The following is a 19,474-nucleotide window of genomic DNA, read 5'->3' as shown; positions in this document are numbered from 1 at the left end:
ACAAGGGGAGAATGACGTCCCAGGATTTGCTCGAGAAGCATCTATGGATGCAAGCCAGCGTTTTGGTCACTTTATTAGCCGCAGCATCGCATTGCAGGCTCATGTTCAATATGATTGTTTCCATGGTCACTGTTGCTGCCCAGGCTACCCTCTATATTGAATTTGCTCACCAGATCATCTCCTTTGGTCAAGTCCAAGTCTAGGAGATCATTACCTCTGAGTAGCCCAGGCACTTCCTGGGTCATGAAGAGCTCTTTGATACAGATCAGGAAGCAATGCGACCGATCTGACTTAGCCGAGTGTTCCTTCCAAGAGATATCTGGGTAACTGAAGTTATCATAACAATGTTTCATGTGTGCATGGCCCCTGCCAGTTCTCAAGAGAACTCCAGATCAAGCTCCTCTCCCTGGTTTGGTGGTCTGTAGTAAACACCTACAGTTAGGTCTCTCTCACCGTGCCCTCCCCTGTAGTTTGACTTGCAGGGTTTTGAGCCACTCTTCTCTGGAGCTGATGTTGGCCTCCAAGGAGGTGTACTGCTCCCTCATGGACAGCTACACATCCAACTTTCTTCCCTACTTGGTTATTTATGTGCAGGGTGTAGCTCTCTATGGCTACATTCCAATCATGCAAGCAGTCCCACCAGGTCTCCATAATCCCTACTGGATCATAAGGCCCACAGGAGAGCAGGAGGACTAGCTCCTCCTGCTTGTTCCCCATGCTCCTGGCATTAGTGTACAGTGAATTTAAATGGAATGCTGAAAAGAAGTTTAGTTAAGACTTTCTTGGAGTTGTGCCTAGCAAGTTTTTGGTTAATTTCAACATTAACAAGAATTCCAAGTACCATCTGCTCAGGAAATGAAGTACAAGAAAGCCCTGTGGCTGTTTATTATGTTCAAGTAGCAAGTTCTGACTATTGACTGTATGGGTCTATGGTTTCCATGTGAATCTGATGAACCCAAAAAAAACTGATAAATCAAGGGGATTCTAATTATGCACTGCGGTTATATGAGGCGTAGTTAGTGACCATGAAATAAAATGTATGCCTCATGCTTCTAATCTCCTTGACAGAGTAGCTTGCAGTAACCATACACTCTGGAGTTGCCTGGCAGATATTATGAAATTCTTTAAGCTTTTATGCTCAAATGAAGCTGATTATTAAACCACTGGAAATTCTGCGGCTGAATGTTTTAGCAGCAAACCTAACTGAGCATAGTCCATTTCTTAGAAACAAAGTTCATCTGAGTGTTCACTGAAGCTGGCTTATAAAACTGCCATGGATGACAATAGTACTGAATTTTACATTTCTCTCCCCGATACCTAATAATTAGTAGTAGGATCTTATTGGATTCACTAATCTATTACAAATAAAATTCAAACAACACTTTTATTGTATCATATGCCACTGCAGGTACTTTACATAAAGTACCTGAAAAAAGTAACTCTAGCGTGTATTCAAATTTGAGCTGCATCAATATGGCAAAAAACAACATAACAAATTCAAAGTGTACAAACTGAAAGTTCTGGTTCAAACTGATAAATAGGACTAATGACTCAGCTAAGTGAGATCTCACAATGACTCATGCATCAGACACATGACCACTTCATATAGCTCTAAAGTGTGCCTATATAGTACTTTGTAGACAAATAGGGCAAACCCCTGACATGAAGTGTCTACCTTAACTTTAATTCAAAGACAAATGAAGGGAAAGTACACAAAAGCATGAGTGCAACAGTGACATAGGCATCCTGCCAGATTCTCCATTTTAAAAAAATATTTAAGTTAGCCATACAAGATTTTTCTCCAAACCAGCATGCAAGTTAAATGAGACTCCATCCCAAGTGAAGGAAAAAAAACCCAATGAAATCTGCTGCCAAGAATTAGAAAGAAGTTTTATTTCACTGCAGTTCTCAGACCTTTCTATAGACAAAAAGGTAAAGGCTTTACTGGAACTCCCAGTACACATAAAACACTTAAAATTAAACATACATGTGAAAGACACCTAAACTAAAGACAAAACAGACAGGTATAAATATATTGTGTTCTGTGTAGAAACAAAACTGGCATCAGATTTTTCCTTCACAGCCATCATTTCTTAGCCCTTGCCTACATTCCTTTCCCCATTTTATGTTTGAAATTTTTCAAGCACTCAAATGTGCTATTTACCAGCAGCCAGATTCCTTTCCCCATTTGCTGCACGCATAAAGATGAGTACATTTTAATTCTTGCAGCAAATACATTTTAGTTCTTGCTGTACTCTGTCCATAAACCAGATTTGACAGTACTTGGCCACACTGTAGTCATACAATGGTAATTATTTAAAGACACCTACTTATTTCCTGAAAGTTTCCTACAGATTATTTAGAAACAAAACAATGAAAGGCACCCAGTGACATTTTCACTCTAGCTGAACATAGACTGGTATCCTTCCAATTAGGTTTTCCTCCATTGCATAGACAGTAGAAATTGGGAAGTATAAACATTTACTTCATCTGAATTTGGTGGTTTATTTTTTTTCCTGTATCATGTCCTTCTATTGGTATCATAAAAGATTAGTCTCCAAATCATAGCTCCTCAGCAACAAACACTGCTCACAGTGACAGGAAATTAATAAGTTAAAACTGAGGTTGACAATAAGAGCAAAACAGGATGCAACCTTGAGTTTACTGCTTGCTCACTATGTCCAGGGGACCACTATTGTAATGTGTTGGGTGCCAGACAAGAGGGAGACCATAAATTACATTATCAGTTTTGTCTTAAGTCTTTGCAACAGAAGGCCCTAAAAACATTTACTCATTGCTAATATCTTACCAAGAATGCAGAGGAATTTTTCACACGGGCCATTACTTCACCAGCACCAAGAACACAGTATTTGTTTAACCAGCATGGTAGGGTTTACAGTTTTCATGCAAACCTATTTTGTTCCACTAATCCCGCTAAATATGGCCTGCCAGGCAATTTTATCCAGCCGGTGGACATTCACCAATTAATTCTACCCCGCCCAGCCTGAACACCTCACTCCCATCCTTATGCACGAAAAAGCCCGGCCCAGCCAGCATACAGTTTCCAGGTGGGGCTGTTGCTGCCAGTGCTGCAGCTGCTGGGGGACCTGCTCAGCTTCCCTGGCATCCAGCAGCTCCTCCTCATCTCCCTGCTCCAGCACTCACTCTGGGTAGCAGGTAGGGAAGTGACAGGGGCAAGAAGGGGGAGAGGAGGAGCTGCAGCTGAGTGGGGACAGGGAGCTCAGGTGGGCAGGGTGTGGGTGTGAAGGAGGGTTGGGTGCAGGGACACACTCACCCCCCCATAGTGGACAGCCCCCGTTGCTGGCACCAGCAGCAGGTGGCAGGACCTTGGAGAACTTGTGACTCATGCAGGCACTGCTGCCTGGCAGTGCACAGCTCTGGCCAGAGTTGCACGTGGCAGCAAGGAGCGCAGCTAGGCTGGCCCACCTCTATTGCATGGGGCTCCTTGCAGCTCATGTGCAGCTACTGGTGCTCACGCACAACCAAAGCAAAGCTCCACATGATGGAGCCAGTTGCCTTCCCCACTTGCTACCACCACATGCAGGTCCCAGGACTCTGCTGGGAAGCAGGGGATGGGGCTCCCCTCAACTTCTGGAGGAGTCCCAGGACCTGCACAGCAGGGAAGGGAGCCAGCTCCATCGCCTGGAGCTTTGCCTCTGTGGTGGGTGCAAGTGCCGGAAGCTGCACATGAGCTGCAGGGGGCCCCCCACATGATAGAGGTGGCCTGGTCTGGCTCTGCTCCTTGCCACCACATATAGCTCATGCCTATCAAAAATAGGGTGACCACATGTTCCAGTTTGCCCAGGACAGTCCTGGATTCCATAAGCTGGTCCTGGCCAGGTGGTCAGAAGTCCTGGGCTGGAGTCCAGTGGGGAGGCAAAGTAGCATGGTACCAAACAGATGAGTGGGCATGCACTGCTGCTGCTTTCCAGGAGCAAAGTGGGCATACACGGTCACCCTGGGCATTTTTACATGTTCTCCAGAGGAGGGGCATTTTAATTAGAGCAGCTCCAATATCCACTCTAATTAAAGCTCCTGCTGCGTCTTGTGTATTGGCATCCCCATGCTTCAAAATGGCAATGGGGGTGCTTTTAACTAAAGCTAATTCAGTGAGTTTTAAGTGCCCACACTGCCATTTTGAAGTGGGGGGACGCTGATACACAAGACACAGAGGCTGCTGAAGTGCACTAGTTAGCATGCTCCAGGAGACTTGATTAACAGAATCTGCTCTGACATGCTGTAATTACAGCACATTGCAGCAGCCTCCCTGCACACCTACAAGCACCCCCTAAGATACTGCATATCCAAAGTCCCTGCATTCCTTGATCCCGCACAACAGCAGTGGTGCCTGTCTGCCACATCATGCTCCACTGGACTCCAGCCCAGGACTTTTAACCAACCGGCTGGGACCAGCCTATGGAATCCAGGACTGTCCTGGCCAAACCAGGATGTACGGTCACCCTAGCCAAACAGGTGGGTCCCACCATGTAACAGCACAACTCATAGCTACCCATAAGGCACCCAATCATGCGAAGTTCAGAGTGCCTTACCCCTGTTGACTAGGGACTGACATTACACATAAATTGGTTTAAGTGATCAGAAACTGTTCTAAATCTGTAACAGAACAGACATTCAGTGCACATAAACCATCTTCAAAATGGCCAAAACCAGTTTGAGATAAATCTGGTTGAATGTGGTATCAGACGTAACTGACTGAGCTCAAACCAGTTTATACAATGTCTGTCCCAAACCCCTTCCTGTTTTAAGTTAAACCAGAGATCTCCAGCATCCCAGCATGCTCTCTGGGTGGGCCTGTACTCTCTGCTCCATAGCAGGGCTGGCCCCACTCCTCTGTTCAAGCCTGAGCAGGGACAGAACATGGCAAGACACCAGCTAGCATAGTCCTGTTAAAGCAAAGTGGGCAGACAGGGGGTTTATTCTTCTCTCCTTCCCCACCACAGCCAGGGTCTGCCTGTCTGCCAGGGAGCAGAGGGAGAGGCTTGTAGCAGTGGCCTTTGTGGCTGGCAGAAGGGACCAGAAGGGATGGAGGGAGGAATGAACCCTTCTCCCTGCGCTCTCCACCTGGGGCCTCAGTGAGCCTCTGTGCTGGACAGCTGCTGGGCTCCTGGCCCACGGCCCCTCCAGCCCGGCTTGGGTAAGCTGCAGCCCAGCTAGCCACAGACCACATACACCAGGCTGCACTCGCTGACACGGCTCAGCGTCCCCATTACCACGCTGCACCTGCCAGGGGTGGTCCTGCTCTTGCAGCCCCATCTGGCCCTGCTGTACAGCTGCCTTAGCCAGGGATGAGCGAGGCTGGTCCAGGCCATGGGGGAAGGGCTACCCCCAGCAGCTGCGGCTGTTACAGCCAATCCCTGCACCCCAACTAGGCCGGGCCGTGCAGTGCCGCACAGAGCCCCCCTCCCCACACTATAGCCTGGTGGGGGGGGAGGGGGGGAAAAGAGTTCCCCTCAGCACTGAACAGAACCCCACTCCCTGCCCCGCAAGGGGGTGGTGGGGGGAGTGGTAGGGAAGAGTCCCTCTGAGGCTGGGCAGCATCGCATAGAGCCCCACCTCCTCACCTTGTGGCGGTGGGGGAGAAGCAGGGGGAAAAGTCCCCCCCAGCGCCAAACAGAACCCCCCTCCCTGCCCAGTGGCAGTGGTGGAGAGGGAGGAAGAGAAAGAGTTCCCCTCTGGGGATGGGCAGTCCTGTGTGCTGGGATTGCTCCTGGCTGTCAAGAAGCCATTTGGGTAGGCAGAGATCTGCCTACAAAACCTCCCTGCACCACTACGGAGCCATGCCCAGAGCTATGCAGCTGGCTGCAGGGCGGTGGCGGCAGCACGGTGGCGTATGGGCAGCACACAGCTATCCCCACCACCATCCCGTGCTTCACTGCGCCACAGCCATGGTTGCCACCACACTGCCACTGCCATCCTGCGGCCAGCCACACAGCTCCGCAGCAGCAGCAGGAGGTTTTGTAAGCAGCGGCCATCACCACTGGCAAACAGCAGCCACTGGTTCTTATCTGTGAGGTTGCCCATACCAGCGGTAAGGGCTGCTGCGTAGAGAACCTCCCCACTGCGCCGCGGAGCTGTCCAGCTGGTCACAGGGTGGCAATGGCAGTGTGGTGATGGCCGTGGCCATGGCGTGGGATGGTGATGGGGATGGCTGTGCACCGCCCTACTACCACCACACTGCTGCTGCCACCCTGCAGCCGGCTGCCCAGCTCTGGGCACGGCTCCGCAGTGGTGCAGGGAGGTTTTGTAGGCAGCGGCCATCACTGCTGGCATAGACCTATAGGTAAGCAGCAGCGGCTGCCGTGCATGAGCCCCCATCCCTCACCGCCACCGCAGAGCTGGCCATGGAGATGTGTAGCTGACTGCATGCCAGCCTCCACCTCCCCCTCCCCTGGGCAGGTGGCCGGGGCATGTGTGCAGCCTGAACATGGAGGGCACCACCCCACTGTGCCCCACATCACTTGCCCACAAAGCCCCCCACAGAGGAGCACTGCTGCCCTCACCCCCTGGCCCTGTACCCCTGCCTTCGCCACCCTGGCCCTGCTTCTGGCTATGGTGTGCCACCTGAGGCCAGCGGCATCCCCTGCCCCCTCAGCCCCCAACCATCTTCCCCAGTCCTGCCCCACAGCCCCCAAGCCCCATTTACCTCTAGGATCCAGAGGCAAAGGTATAGCTCCACAGTGGCAGCGCTTGCCCGCAAAGACCCCCAGCTAGCACACAGCCGCCACCACCTCGCACTGCCAGAGCTGCGGGGAATCTTTACCCCCTTAAAATAAACAAACTAACAAATAAATAAATCACAATGGGCTGTTGATCTTCTCAAGGAGCATAATTACTAAACATCTCACATACCAATTATTTTTGGTACATTTTTTTTTGTTTTGTTTTTTTTATAGAAAAGCCCTACAAAATCTTTTCTATACAATAGATGTACTTTGTACCCTCCTCCACTGCTCACCTGTTTTTAAGATGTGCTGCCAGATCACATCGTTGCATTACTTCCTGACATACTGAAGAAAAGGGGCATAAAACAAATAATTTGTCTAACAGTTTATGAACAAGGATACTGGATTTCTTGCAGAGCTTAAAATGGAGCCTTTTTCGATCCAATGGACAGAAATCTTTCTCCTGTAAAAAGTTCCTTAGGCACTTGTAACAGAATGTGTGTCCACAAGGGGTATCCAGTGGCTGCAACAAGGGCTGAAGGCAAATATGGCAGACCAGGTCATCATCCACTTCATTCTGATAGTTGTACAGGTGGTTCTCTCTTGTCCAGTGCTGTTGGCCGCATTCAAAGCACAGAGGGTTCAAGGAAGGGCTGTGCTCCACTGAAGCCATTTCATCATTTGCGGTACCCATTGCATCAAACAAGGGCAGATTTTGCTAGACTTGTTTGGTAGTCTTTTTTTTCTTTCTAAAGACACATGACTTGTATTCTTTCATGAAGTGTCATTTTCTGCAACAGTCAAGAAAATTAAAATTATTCAGGCAGTATGAATATGAAAACTGATTAGAGCTACTTAAATCGCTCTTGGTTACAAAAAATATATTCAAATGCCATAATCAGATTAACTGATTTCTTTTCCAGTTAGAAAATTCATCATAAGAGAATAAAATGGAAAAAAAATCTATAATATTGATCGTCTTACAAAAGAAACTTTTTATTGCCGTCAGGTGTTACATGGCAAAGCTTATACCTACAAAAGAATTTTCATGTTAAACAGCAGGGATACTATATTATGCTACCTTTTTAGGCGTGAGTAATCAGTGACTAAGATAAAAATATCCCATTGTAGAATAAATGTTATGTGACCAATTAATCAAGTGTACCTTCTAATGTGCTTTTGTTCAGCATTCTGGTCCTGTTTCTTTTTTCTTTCTTTTCTTTTTTAAGACTTATGCTATGCAAGCATAGTGCTACACATGAAAACTTTTGAAGTATACCACTTCTTAAAATTAATTTTAGTGGTAGCTCAGTATGTGACATCCCATAAGGAATATGAACTCTGGTCACACACATACACACACATACATGCGCGCATGTCATCTTTAGAAGATTACTGAACATTAAAAGAGAACTGATTCTACTAATAGTGACAGACACCTCCTGAATCGGGGGGGGGGGGCACCCACAGAAGCTGCCGACAGTGGCAGCCCTGTCAATGGGGGCACCAGCCCTACCGACAGTATCAGTGCTGGCTCTTGGGGGAGGGGGGGAAGGAGGGCACGTGCACCCCTGTGCACCCCCTACCAGTAGCCCATGGATTCTACCCAACAGGAAATGTTTGATTTAAAATAATCAAGGTGAAAAGTCAGAAGATTTGATATAAACTGATCAGACACTGTGTTCCACTCATTCCAGGAGACTTGTTTGCTCCTACATCTAACAACATTAAGCCCATGGCACACTCACATGGGAAGAATTTGCACCCCGTGAGGATTCTTATACGTCAGAGCCAACATTCCATCCTCCCTCATTACAATACTTCACTTGTAACACAAATGCATGCTAACTTGAAGAGTTACAACAAGAATCAGAGTCAGAAACTAGACAGCTTAGCCATCCTGTCACAAAACCTTAATTTCTGCATCAGACAAAATTTGTAAGAGTGGTTGGCTACACATCACATCTTATTCCAATTTTGTCTCCCCTTACAAAACTGTACAATGACTATTGTTTGCAAGTGGAATGTTTTTGTTTGAGCAGGAGAAAATAAACTAACATGTTTTAGCTATTCTCTCTCTGGATAACTATTAGTTCTTTAGAAGTTTCTTTGTACTGCTGTTGATTAAAGATGTCTGTTTTAACTTTTGTAAAAAAAAAAAAAAAAAAATTGACCTGCCAGGTACTGGTCATATGAAAAAGCTTACTGGATATCAGTAAAATAACTACATCTCTCACAGGTAAAAGTGGCTAATCTAAGAACACCATACTTGTTTTTAGATACTGAAATTTAGCTATAAATACATGCATTTTAAAATTCATTGGGAGTGTACAGATTTTACCATGCATTATACTTCCTAATAAAACCTGTACTTTTTTTCCTCTAACATCACAGAGCTGAACACAAGACTTAGAGCACATTTTGCAAAGATTATGATACCTTTTGATGCAGAAAGGATTAAATAGTAATTTGTAATCCTGGATTCCATACCGCAGAAGAAACTGGTGCTCCTCATTGCCCTATCTTGCAATAGATAATGTTCACCTTCTGGAAAGGATTTTGTGAGGCAACAGGGCAGCAGTTCTTTATTAATGGTTAAAAATGAATGCAAATGAAACCCCAAAGCAGATTACATGGAAGATAGCCTTAAATATATTATCTAAGGAATCAAAGATTTGAAAAGGAGATTAGAAACCTAATGCCAAGACTCTTCCTTTGGATACAACGGAATTTCTAACCTGCACATTTATGCTGCTCAATCACATGAAAGTATGTGTCTTTCCTGAAGAGTGCTCTTCACACCAGAAACTCAGCCAGAGCATAAGTGTTCTAAGAAAAATGTAAGTATTTTTCCAAAAAGCATCTGGACATTACAAGATTATTGTTCACTGTGTCATGTCCCAGGCACATGTGAACAGAATGCAGCAGGTACAGCTTGTTCTAATATTTTAGTGTTTTCACTATAATGTTAAAAAGACAAAACCAGCCCAGCAAGGGCAAAAGGAGAAAAACAGCAAAGCCACTTTTAAGAGCTATCATCTAAAAGTTATGCCCACGCCAGCTATTAACCATAATCAACATTACCCTTATTTTTAAAATATTCAAACCATAATAAGCAAGAAACACAGCAATCAGCTTTGCTAACTGAACTTCTCTAGATCTGTTTGGTAGTTCAGTACTATTGACTCAGAAATCAAAGTCTGGCTACCAGAAGTCATCAAAAAGACTGATCAAAAAGAACAGGTGAAAAAAAAAAAATCACATTTGGAGTCTTTTAAAAGCAAGTTACTTGTACATCATTCTTTTCCAGCAAGGGTGTCCAACTCACTTGACCCCGTGAGCTCAATGAGTAGCATGAAGTCAGTCTATGGGCTGGATCAGGCCCATGGACCAACCCCACCAACACATACTCTCCCGTAAACCTCATCCAGTATATCTGACTACAGACCTAGTGAGCACCATGGGCAGTGCAGACTGGGAACTAGCTTCAGTGAGTGTCACAGGTGGAGCACACATCCCAGTCCACCACAGTGCATAGGTCAACAGGGGGTCAGATTATGGGGCTTCACAGACCACATCTGTGGGCCATGTTTGACACCCCTGTTTTACAGAATGTAAAGTGGCATCATATAAGATATATGCCTGGGAAGTACTGTATAAGAAAAAAAGGTGCCAACATCAGCTTTTTAAATACAGGGCAAAAAAAATAATTCTTACTAGATGAAACACTTTTAAAAGATAAAAATAAGAAAGTTCAAGGGTATATGTGTGTTCAGGATGATGTTTAAAATCATCACATCTCATTGTACAAAATGTAAAATGTCAGGTAAGCCTAGAGAGCAACATTACTTATAGAAGTTATGCAGATATAACCACACCTGAATACCAGTGGGTACTTGTATTAAGTGATTGCCTTGGGGACTGTGAAGGATAAAATCATTCCTAACAGTGCTGCCATCTGAATATCGTAATACTGTTCTTTAATTTGCTGTACATGGTTACTCAAGTGGACAGTCTGCCCTATGCATCTTTCTTTCATATGACATCGTGGCTTACTCTTGATAGTACATGAGTGGATTGGACTGGTGGCAAGAGAAGAGTAGTGTTGCCTGAATTACAGGTTAACTGATAGGTTGGCTACTGCTAAAAGTGGCGAGACAGGTCTACAGTCTGACCTTTTACTGCTTGTATCTCAAAGCACAAATACTTATCTCAGTATTCATCTAGCTACCAGAAACAGTGATATACAGATCCTTACCTATACCAGCTGTAGAGACTCAGGAGTGGGGATGTGGGTGGCATGCAGACTTCTTGAATTTGCTGAGTTCTTCATATTTCTCTCCAGTCTATCCCCTATATTTATAGATGGGTTGTTCTAATATTCTAATAAACATTATCTGATAATGGTTTAATTCTAATTTGTTTTACTGAAACCTTTGAAACTAGAATAAACCAGTTCTCTTGTGGACATGGAACATGTAAATTATTTTAAGTCCTGATTAAAATTACAAATTCTGGAAGGGAGGATTTTTATGCCCTTGCTTCATCATCATGGAAAGTTGGTTGCCACCACCCTGGGTTTTCTTCCCCCACCTTGGTTCACTGACAGCTGCTTTCTTTTTACAATTTATCTATGAAACTTAACAGATATAGTTATTATAGAAAAGTTACAGATAATGAATTTGGTTACATTAATCACTACTACTAACATTTTAAAGCTAAAGCTATGATAGAATACTTGGATTACCTACTTTAAGGTCAGTTCTTCCATAATGTCTCCTTCCAGGCCTTGTGGTCCATTTAATTTAATCTAGTTATTGTTTTAGCTGGACATGCTGATTTCTTCCTTTATATTCCTAACCAGATTGGTTATGTCTGCAAATGGATTTAATATATGATTAACTCAGACATTTGGGCCTTCTACTTTAGCCACACAGCTTGGCCTAGGCCCTTTGAAAATAGCCAGGGGTAGCAACAGTACAGAATATATTCAATTATAACATCAAGGTTTTGTGATCTGTGGTAGAGACTAGCAGCCTTTAACTCCTTTGCCAGAGTACTGTTAAGTATGCAATACAGAGAGTGTTCTGGGGAGAGGGCTATCTGATCAACTATTCTTTCTAGTTTCTGTACCAGCTTTAAGGTGTTTTGTGGCTAGGGCTGATCAGATAATGAATTGTATGTGATGTAATGATGAAAACTGATTCAAAAGGAGAAAGCAGACTCTTCCTTACCTAACAGCTATTTAACTTTGGTAATGAGATCATCTCAGTCTCAGATGTAGCCATTTCCTCCATGACTAGCAAAAGCCAGTGGGAAGTGTCTAGCCTGTGGTTGGCAGACGGTATCTCCTGGTTATAGTAGGAAATCTGTAGTCAGTTCCTGAAGGAACTGGTTCAAGGTGACCTCACCTGATGTTAATCTTATCAACTGCTGTTTTAAAATCTTTACATTTTTGGAGCAGGTTACTGAAAGAAAGGGACATGAGACAAATCTCACAGAACCAACTTCTTCCAATATCTATATCTTTACCATCTAAGTTTCAGCTTTAATTGTGACAAAGATGGCAAAATTTGTGCTGGCAGGTGATCTAACAGAGAAAAAGATGCTAGTATTTGCTAAATGCTAATAGTAATACTAATGTGTTAGCAGCTTCCAACACAGTGAATCAGAAAGTGCTGTTGACACACACGTAGAAGGTTAAACAGCGTTATTTGGAGATGGCTTTACATATTTCTTTAGTAGCATTCTCAGCTCCATGAAAATCAGCTGCTCTTCTTTCTCAACAACTTTTCCAACAGACCCTGGCCAAAAGTGAGGTAGGAAGGACTGCAGGATGCTTTGGACTTTACTGAAAGCAGTTATTTGATAGGGGTGCACTAATAAATATTTTCTTGGCTGACACCGATATCCAATTATTAACCAGTCGTATTACCCGATTTACAGGAATGCAGCATCCTGCAGGTAAGTCTGTGGTGGGGGAAGGGATGCAGGGGAGGAGGATGAAGGGCAGATTGAGGTCTCCACAGAGAGTGAGGGAGTGGGGCAGGGGCAGGTGCTGCCCAGCCAGGGCAGTGAATGGGACCTCAGGGCTGGAAGTGGGACACAGCTGCAGGTGCCTCATCCAGGGGGAATAAGGGTGGCTCCCTGCTGCTGCATACACTCTCAGGTAAGACATGGGGGGTATGTGGCCCCCCAGATTTGTGCACAGGTGAGGGAAGGCTGCCCGTTGCAGGCTCAGGGCCAGGGGCCCTGTGAGGGGCTGAGCCAAGGCTGTGCTTGGAGTGGGTGGGGGGCGGAGCAGGCAGTGATGGCGCTGAGAGGAATGGCTACCGAAGGGGCTCCCGACCCTGGCGTCCCATTCACTGCCCTGGGCTGGGCAGTACCTACCCTTGCTCCACTCCCACCGTCACTGTGCGGGCCTTGAAGAATTTAGAAGAACTAAAGAACTGAGAGAGCTGCAAACAAAAATGCAGGAATTGCTTAAGGAAGCCAAAGAAGAAAGACAGGTATGAGAGGAATTGGATGAGACAAAGCGGGAGCTGGAAAGATGGTTTAACAGTAAAAGGAAAGAAAATATTTTTAGCACAAGCACCGTGGGTGGAAGAAAATGAAGTGCATTCCTGATGCATTTTGGCCAGAGTGAAGGCAGCGAAGAGAGGGCTAAAAGCAGTATAGATAGAAGGTGGAGCCCAAACAGAAAAAAGCAGGAGGAGATGCTAGGAGCAATAAGGCGTTTCTATGAAGAACTGTACCAGAAGAAGGAAATAGACAGAAAATGAAGAATTTTCTGGAAGAGACTGAAAAAAAACTAAAGGAAGAGGCAATACGGAAGACAGGAAAAAAGGTAAGTTTAAAGTAGGGGTGGACAATTATTTTGACTGGAAGGCCACTTAATGAGCTTCAGTGAGGTGTTGGGGGCCATACACATGCAATTAATGATGAAGATATTTTACCAAATTGTACATAAAAAGCAAATCATATGGTAAAACATAAATCAAGCATCTACTATAATAAAATTAAAATATTTTTAAAAAAATATTTCTCGTCTTATTTATGTTTTTGTTCGAGTAGTATACAGAGGGTGTGTACACAGAGTGCATGCTGTGTGGGGGGTATGAGGGGGGTTCCTACAGAAAGCTTTGCTCCTCCCTCCCTTCTCCCAAGCCCTTGGTGGGAAGACATAAGCTCCTCCTGCCATGGGGCACAGAGGGGTGAGAGGGTGAAGAACAGCCATGGGCCCATGGCACCAATGCATGACTGCCTGCACCCATGGTGCCTTCCTCCCTCTTACTTGGCCCCAAGGTGGGGGAACCAGGCCAGAGCAGGGCACAGTGTGGGGGAACTACAAGTCCTGGCAGTCTCAGAGGCTGCCATGGCTGCTATTAAAAGGTGGTGAGCAGGTGAAGTGACAAGATCCTGGAACACTTGGTACCACAACTGCCCTGCTCTCCCTGGGCTGCCACAGAATGATTCACTTCAGTCTGTTGCACACGGTGACCCCTCCTAACCCTTCACCCCTCTCCCCCAGCTTCCCCAATACTAAGGCATCGATAGATCCTCCGCTATAGCTACACAGGCTGGGTGGATGGTACAGAGGCAGGGGGGCGGTGGTGATGGCAGGGAGCCAGCAGCACAGAGCATGCTGCAGCGGATCAGGCTGCTGGACCATCCAAGCCTGGCTTGCCCAAGGCCTACTGCGTGGAGCTGGCTGTGGGGGTGGGATTGCTTCCACCCAGCATTTCCCACAGCGCCAGAGGCAAGAGCCAGAGTCTCTGCCCAGGATGCCCGCTCACAGGCTGGACAGAATCAATTGGTGGGGCAAATATGGCCCACAGGCCGTATTTCACCCACCCCTGATTTAATGTGGAGGAATGCTTAAGAACTTGTAAGAGAGGAAAACTGACAGGAGCAGATGACTACCCACGGAATTTTACGAGACATTCTGGCCATGGACAGATATAGTGGAGTTTTTCAAAGGAATACTGGAAAAAAAGAGAGGAATAGAAGGGTTTTACAAGTGGAACAGCAATTTCATTATTCACGAATGGGTGGAAAGCTTCTAAAGAGATGGAGACTGATTATCCTGCTAAATACAGACAACAGGTTATTGGCAAAGACAGCTACTTTGAGAATATGGAAGAACCTGACCAAAAAACACACACACAAAGATCAAACCTGCACCACCCCAGGCAGGAGAATTTCTGACTTGATCCAGCTGATGAGAGATACACTGACACATGTTCAAAAGAGGAAATGAAATACAGCAATAGCAAATTTGGATCCAGAGAAAGCATATGATGGAGTGGTACATGATTTTATGTCTGAAATGTTAAGAAAAATGAGCTTCCCAAAGAAATTGATAGGATGGATACGTGTGTTATAACAAGAGGTGGAAAGCCAAATGCTAATAAATGGACATCTGAGCAGAGCCTTTAAAATCCTAACAGGGGTAAGACAAAGGTGCCCACTGTCACCAATACTGTCTGTATGTGCAATGGAGCCACTGGCACAAAGAACAAGGAAAGATAAAATCATAATTAGGGTAATGATACTGGGAATGAGAAAGACAAAGTGTGCACTCTATATGGATGACATCATTGTAGTGATTAGAAACAAATTATCAATTGAAAGGGTACTAAAACATGCTATGGAGTATGGTGAAGCAATTGAGTCTAAATTAAACAAAATTAAAAGCACTATAATGAGAGTGGGAAACTGGAAGGACCTAGAGAAGCTTGAACTAGAAGTCATGGAGGGAGAGATCAAAGTTTTAGGCATACCAATCAAGGCAAAAGGGAACAGAAATAATAAGTGTGAGGGAAAAGTGACAGCAAGGGTATGGCAAGCATTATGGATGGGAAGGACACTGTCCTTTGCTGGAGAAGTGGTGACAGATAAAGCAGTGCTACTGATAATCATTTTGTACACCGGAACTGTGTTTCCATCATCATGGCAGCAGTTAGTAAAAATAAAAAGGGAAATAAGACTTTTTTCTTCAAAAGTGGAGAAAGAAAAGCTAGCCAGAATGGAACTGTATAAAGCAAAAGAGATAGGGAAATGGGGGATACTGGGCATAAGTATCATTTATACAAACCATCTAAAGTGTAGGGTGTAAAGTAGCAACAGCAGGAAAAGGAAACGCAGCATGCTTTACCTGATTTTTGGCAGGTATGATCTTGAGAAGATGTGGAATACATGGGGGCTCTTGGAAAAAGCCATGGGCATGGCAACCTCCTGTTCATTACATAAGAATGGAAAGTTTTATAAGAATGTACAAAATAGGAGAGATGGCCCTGGAGGTCCTGAAAGATCACAAGAGACTGATAAGAGTGAGACAGACAGCGAGGATAGCATCGGTGGGGGACCTTACAGAAGGAAAAGTGAAAAGGGTGTGGTGGGAGGTGGCTGACGCATGAAAAAGGGAAGCATGCTGATCTGACATGGCTCATTATACAAAAGTATCTTGTTGGTGACAATGATACAACATAGATGGAGCTTGGCGAGAACAGAAAATGTTTCCAAGAGAGAGGGTGTGGGGATGAAAAAATGGTTGGATGTGTTTTGGGAGTGTACATATATATGCAAAGGTTGTGTAGGAAAGGGTATGTTGTTTCTTGAGTGTCACAAAAATAAGCCAGTCCTTAACATAGGAGATGGTATTACCAAAGAGGCCTGAGGAAACAGTATTAAGGGCACTGTTAGTAAGTATTAAAACTAGTATATAGAAAGGAAAAAAACCCTCTGGGTATTGAAGGGGTTGGCTTTCACTGAAAGAGTGCTTGAAGCTGGGGCTTCATGAACTGAAATACTGCATTGATTCGGATAAAGAAAAGATTGGAGCAGAGGCAGCAGAGAAGAAGTGGAGGAAAAAAGACTGGACACACTTGTTTCACTGAATCAAAAGAGAAGACTGGTAGGAGGGGCAGAGAGTTTCACATTGTTACTGAGGTAATAGGTTTCTTTCTTTTTCTTTTTTTAAAGGGAGGATAATTTAAATTCATGGGGTTCTATAAGAAGAAATGGAGTTCTGTAAGGGATTTTTGTGGGAAGCTGCTGCATGTTGTTTAACATGCATATAACATGTAGTTATATGCTTTTGTAGTCATTTTGCAATATGAAAACTTGGTAAAACATGGATGGATGCTCAATATGTGAAGCTTTGTAATAGGGGTGCACTGATAAAGATTTTCTTGGCTAATACTGATGGTCGATTTTTAACCAACTAAATCTACCAATACTGACCTGATAGCCTATTTACAAGAATGCAGCCAGGCAGTTTATAGAGCAGTGTCCTGCCAGGAGTCTGTTTAATGTGCCATGGGTCACCAAATTAAAGATATACTGCTTACATGTTTGCTGTGGCTTTCATCTCAAAGGACACTGCTTCTCTACTCAGCTGGAGCTCACACAGCTGATCAGAGAATCAGTGTCTTTTGAAATATATACATAATATATTTAAAAAAAAAACAAACCTACCACAGCTGAAGCACCTGAGTGGTCCTGTATAGCTGTTGGTTGCAGCCTTATATTCCCCCTTAGCCAGTTCACAAACCCTCATCTTTAAGGGAGCAAGGAATCTAACCCTGAGATGCATCTGAGTTCTGCTACATTATCAAGTGCTTCAAAATTTATAACTTTAGAATTCATCTCTATTTAATATCCTGTATCCAGCATGACTGCATACAACTGCTGAGGTGTCTACACTGTTAGAATTATAGTATCAGCTAAATAAAACTGCAAATAAGCGAAAACAACCTGTAGAAAAAAAGTAGTGTTAGGAGTCTGTCTTTCAAGTTGCATCATTCACTGGAAAATAAGTCTCTTGGGATTTTATTATAACAGCAGAATAGTGCAGCAATGCCCTTGTCTCCCTTCTAATTTATAGTCCCTTTGGCAACAGGCCATAGCTAGACATCCAGCTGTGCAAAAAAAAAAAAAAAATTAGCAGATCATTTTTCAACTGAAAACCGGTTTTATATGTAGACCTTTTATAGTTCTGATTTACTGACACAACTAGAATTCTTCCATGAATCTGCACAAATTCCTGGACACACTTAACATGTCTATTTTTTAATGCATGAAAGTTCCATGGTTTTTACTTTCCTCGTCAAGAAAGAACATTAAGTTAAAAACACAGAGAAAGCAGGGCCCCTTGTTTGCTGATCTGTTCACGTATACCATAAAGAACAAACACTAACGTCAGTTTGAAGGAAGGTAAAAATAATAATGCATTTTGATATGAATGCACAAAAGACATTTTAGCAAGACATACTCAAAATCTCACATTCAAATACTGGAAGATGAGATGTTACTCATTATCAGTTTTAAATTTCCCTGTCTACCTCCCACCCCCAAATAGTTTTTCAGTTATGACTACTCCTTTGCACCTCTGCTGTCCTCAGTAGCAGCCTTGCATGTTCTCGATTTCCTTCCAAGACTGATGGAATCTAGATTTCATTGTTACAAGAACAACAGATATATGTTAGACATTCGTCATTCTACACACACATGCACACACACACAATCACTACCTAGTGTAAAAAAGAGATTAAAGAACAGCTATTTCCTCCCCATCTACAGTTCTTCTGTGATGATTCATTCCCTCTCAGCCTCATGGTGCTCTAATTGTGCTGGTTGCTAAAATATCTGCAAAAATGATTTCAATAGCTGACAGCTGCTGAATTACAATGATATCCCAGCCATGCCCTTCCTCATCACCTACACCATGGGGTGGGGGACAGGGCTCAGAGTTACTACAAAGGGGCTACGCTGTCCAAAAGCACCTAAACAGAAGGGATCCTCCTTCCCTAGCTGGATGAGCAGATTTTTACCAGTAGGAAGATGCACAGCATCTCCAACCCAGCCCAGGTGATAGCCCAAAGTACCGTATCATCACTACCACTGGGGCTGCAGGTCACTTAAATTGACATTGTATTGGAAGAGAAGGTATTTTAAAGATGTCTGAATTCTATTCTTGTTTTCAAACTGTATTCATCACCATGATAGCTAAACATATTAGGAAGCTGGTAATTAGTATTTTTATTCATCAAAATCATGCAGTCTTTACATTTTGAAACATATATAAACTAAACCTCATAATATCCACACAGGGTATGTGAACATAATCCTTATTTTACACATGGGGAACTCAGAGAGGTTGAATCACTTGCCTAAAATGAAAGCAGAGCTAGAATAAAAGTAGGAATTTCTAGCTCCATATTCAGTACTCAGTTTAATATGTTGAGTAGTAAATACCATATATAATTTTATGACTCAGTTAGCTGTTTTAAATAGGCAATAGCATGACTGAATTAGAGGCAGGAGAATCTCTCATTTAATCTCATTGTATTTCTCATGAGGAACTCCTGATGCTAAAGAACCTGTGTAGGGTTCTATGTCAGCTTTCCAAGTCTATATCCTCTATTAAATGTGACCTGCCTCAAGAGATACAGCTTACTATGCAATTACAATAATAAACAACACATGAAGCAGACTTAGAACAATATTCTGTGTTGGCTTCATAACATCTGTGTTAATGACAGATACCTGGGCTTTGGTGTCATATGCAGGAAATTCAGATTTCAATGCAACTTGGTGATAGAGGTAAAACTGTAAGGTTTCTTTTTAAAAAATACAAAAAAATGCTCCCTACTTCTAACTTTGGGGATTGAAAAAAAAAAGTTATAATGCCAAAGAAAGGGGCTTAGCATTTGAAAAGTTGCACAGTTCTGGAAAGGCAGGAGTACTAAGACTAGAGTCCTGGTATA

The 19,474-nt window shown here is 43.9% G+C and overlaps 1 protein-coding gene across 2 annotated transcripts in view; it reads right to left on the bottom strand.

The window, feature by feature from the left end:
* The window catches only part of LNX2 (ligand of numb-protein X 2), a 91,343-nt gene that overhangs the window by 28,326 nt on the left and 43,543 nt on the right, over positions 1 to 19,474 (bottom strand). For both annotated transcript variants that reach the window (XM_019530138.1, XM_019530139.1), the window contains exon 2: positions 6,998 to 7,495. In XM_019530138.1, coding sequence (XP_019385683.1) covers positions 6,998 to 7,398 — 401 coding nt within the window. In that variant the 5' untranslated portion in view covers positions 7,399 to 7,495. The remainder of the gene's footprint in view (positions 1 to 6,997; positions 7,496 to 19,474) is intronic.

Source organism: Crocodylus porosus, unplaced genomic scaffold (genome assembly GCF_001723895.1).
Source record: "Crocodylus porosus isolate Cpor-Errol unplaced genomic scaffold, CroPor_comp1, whole genome shotgun sequence".
NCBI classification, from domain to species: Eukaryota; Metazoa; Chordata; order Crocodylia; family Crocodylidae; genus Crocodylus; species Crocodylus porosus.
This window is presented reverse-complemented; position numbering and strand designations above follow the sequence as displayed.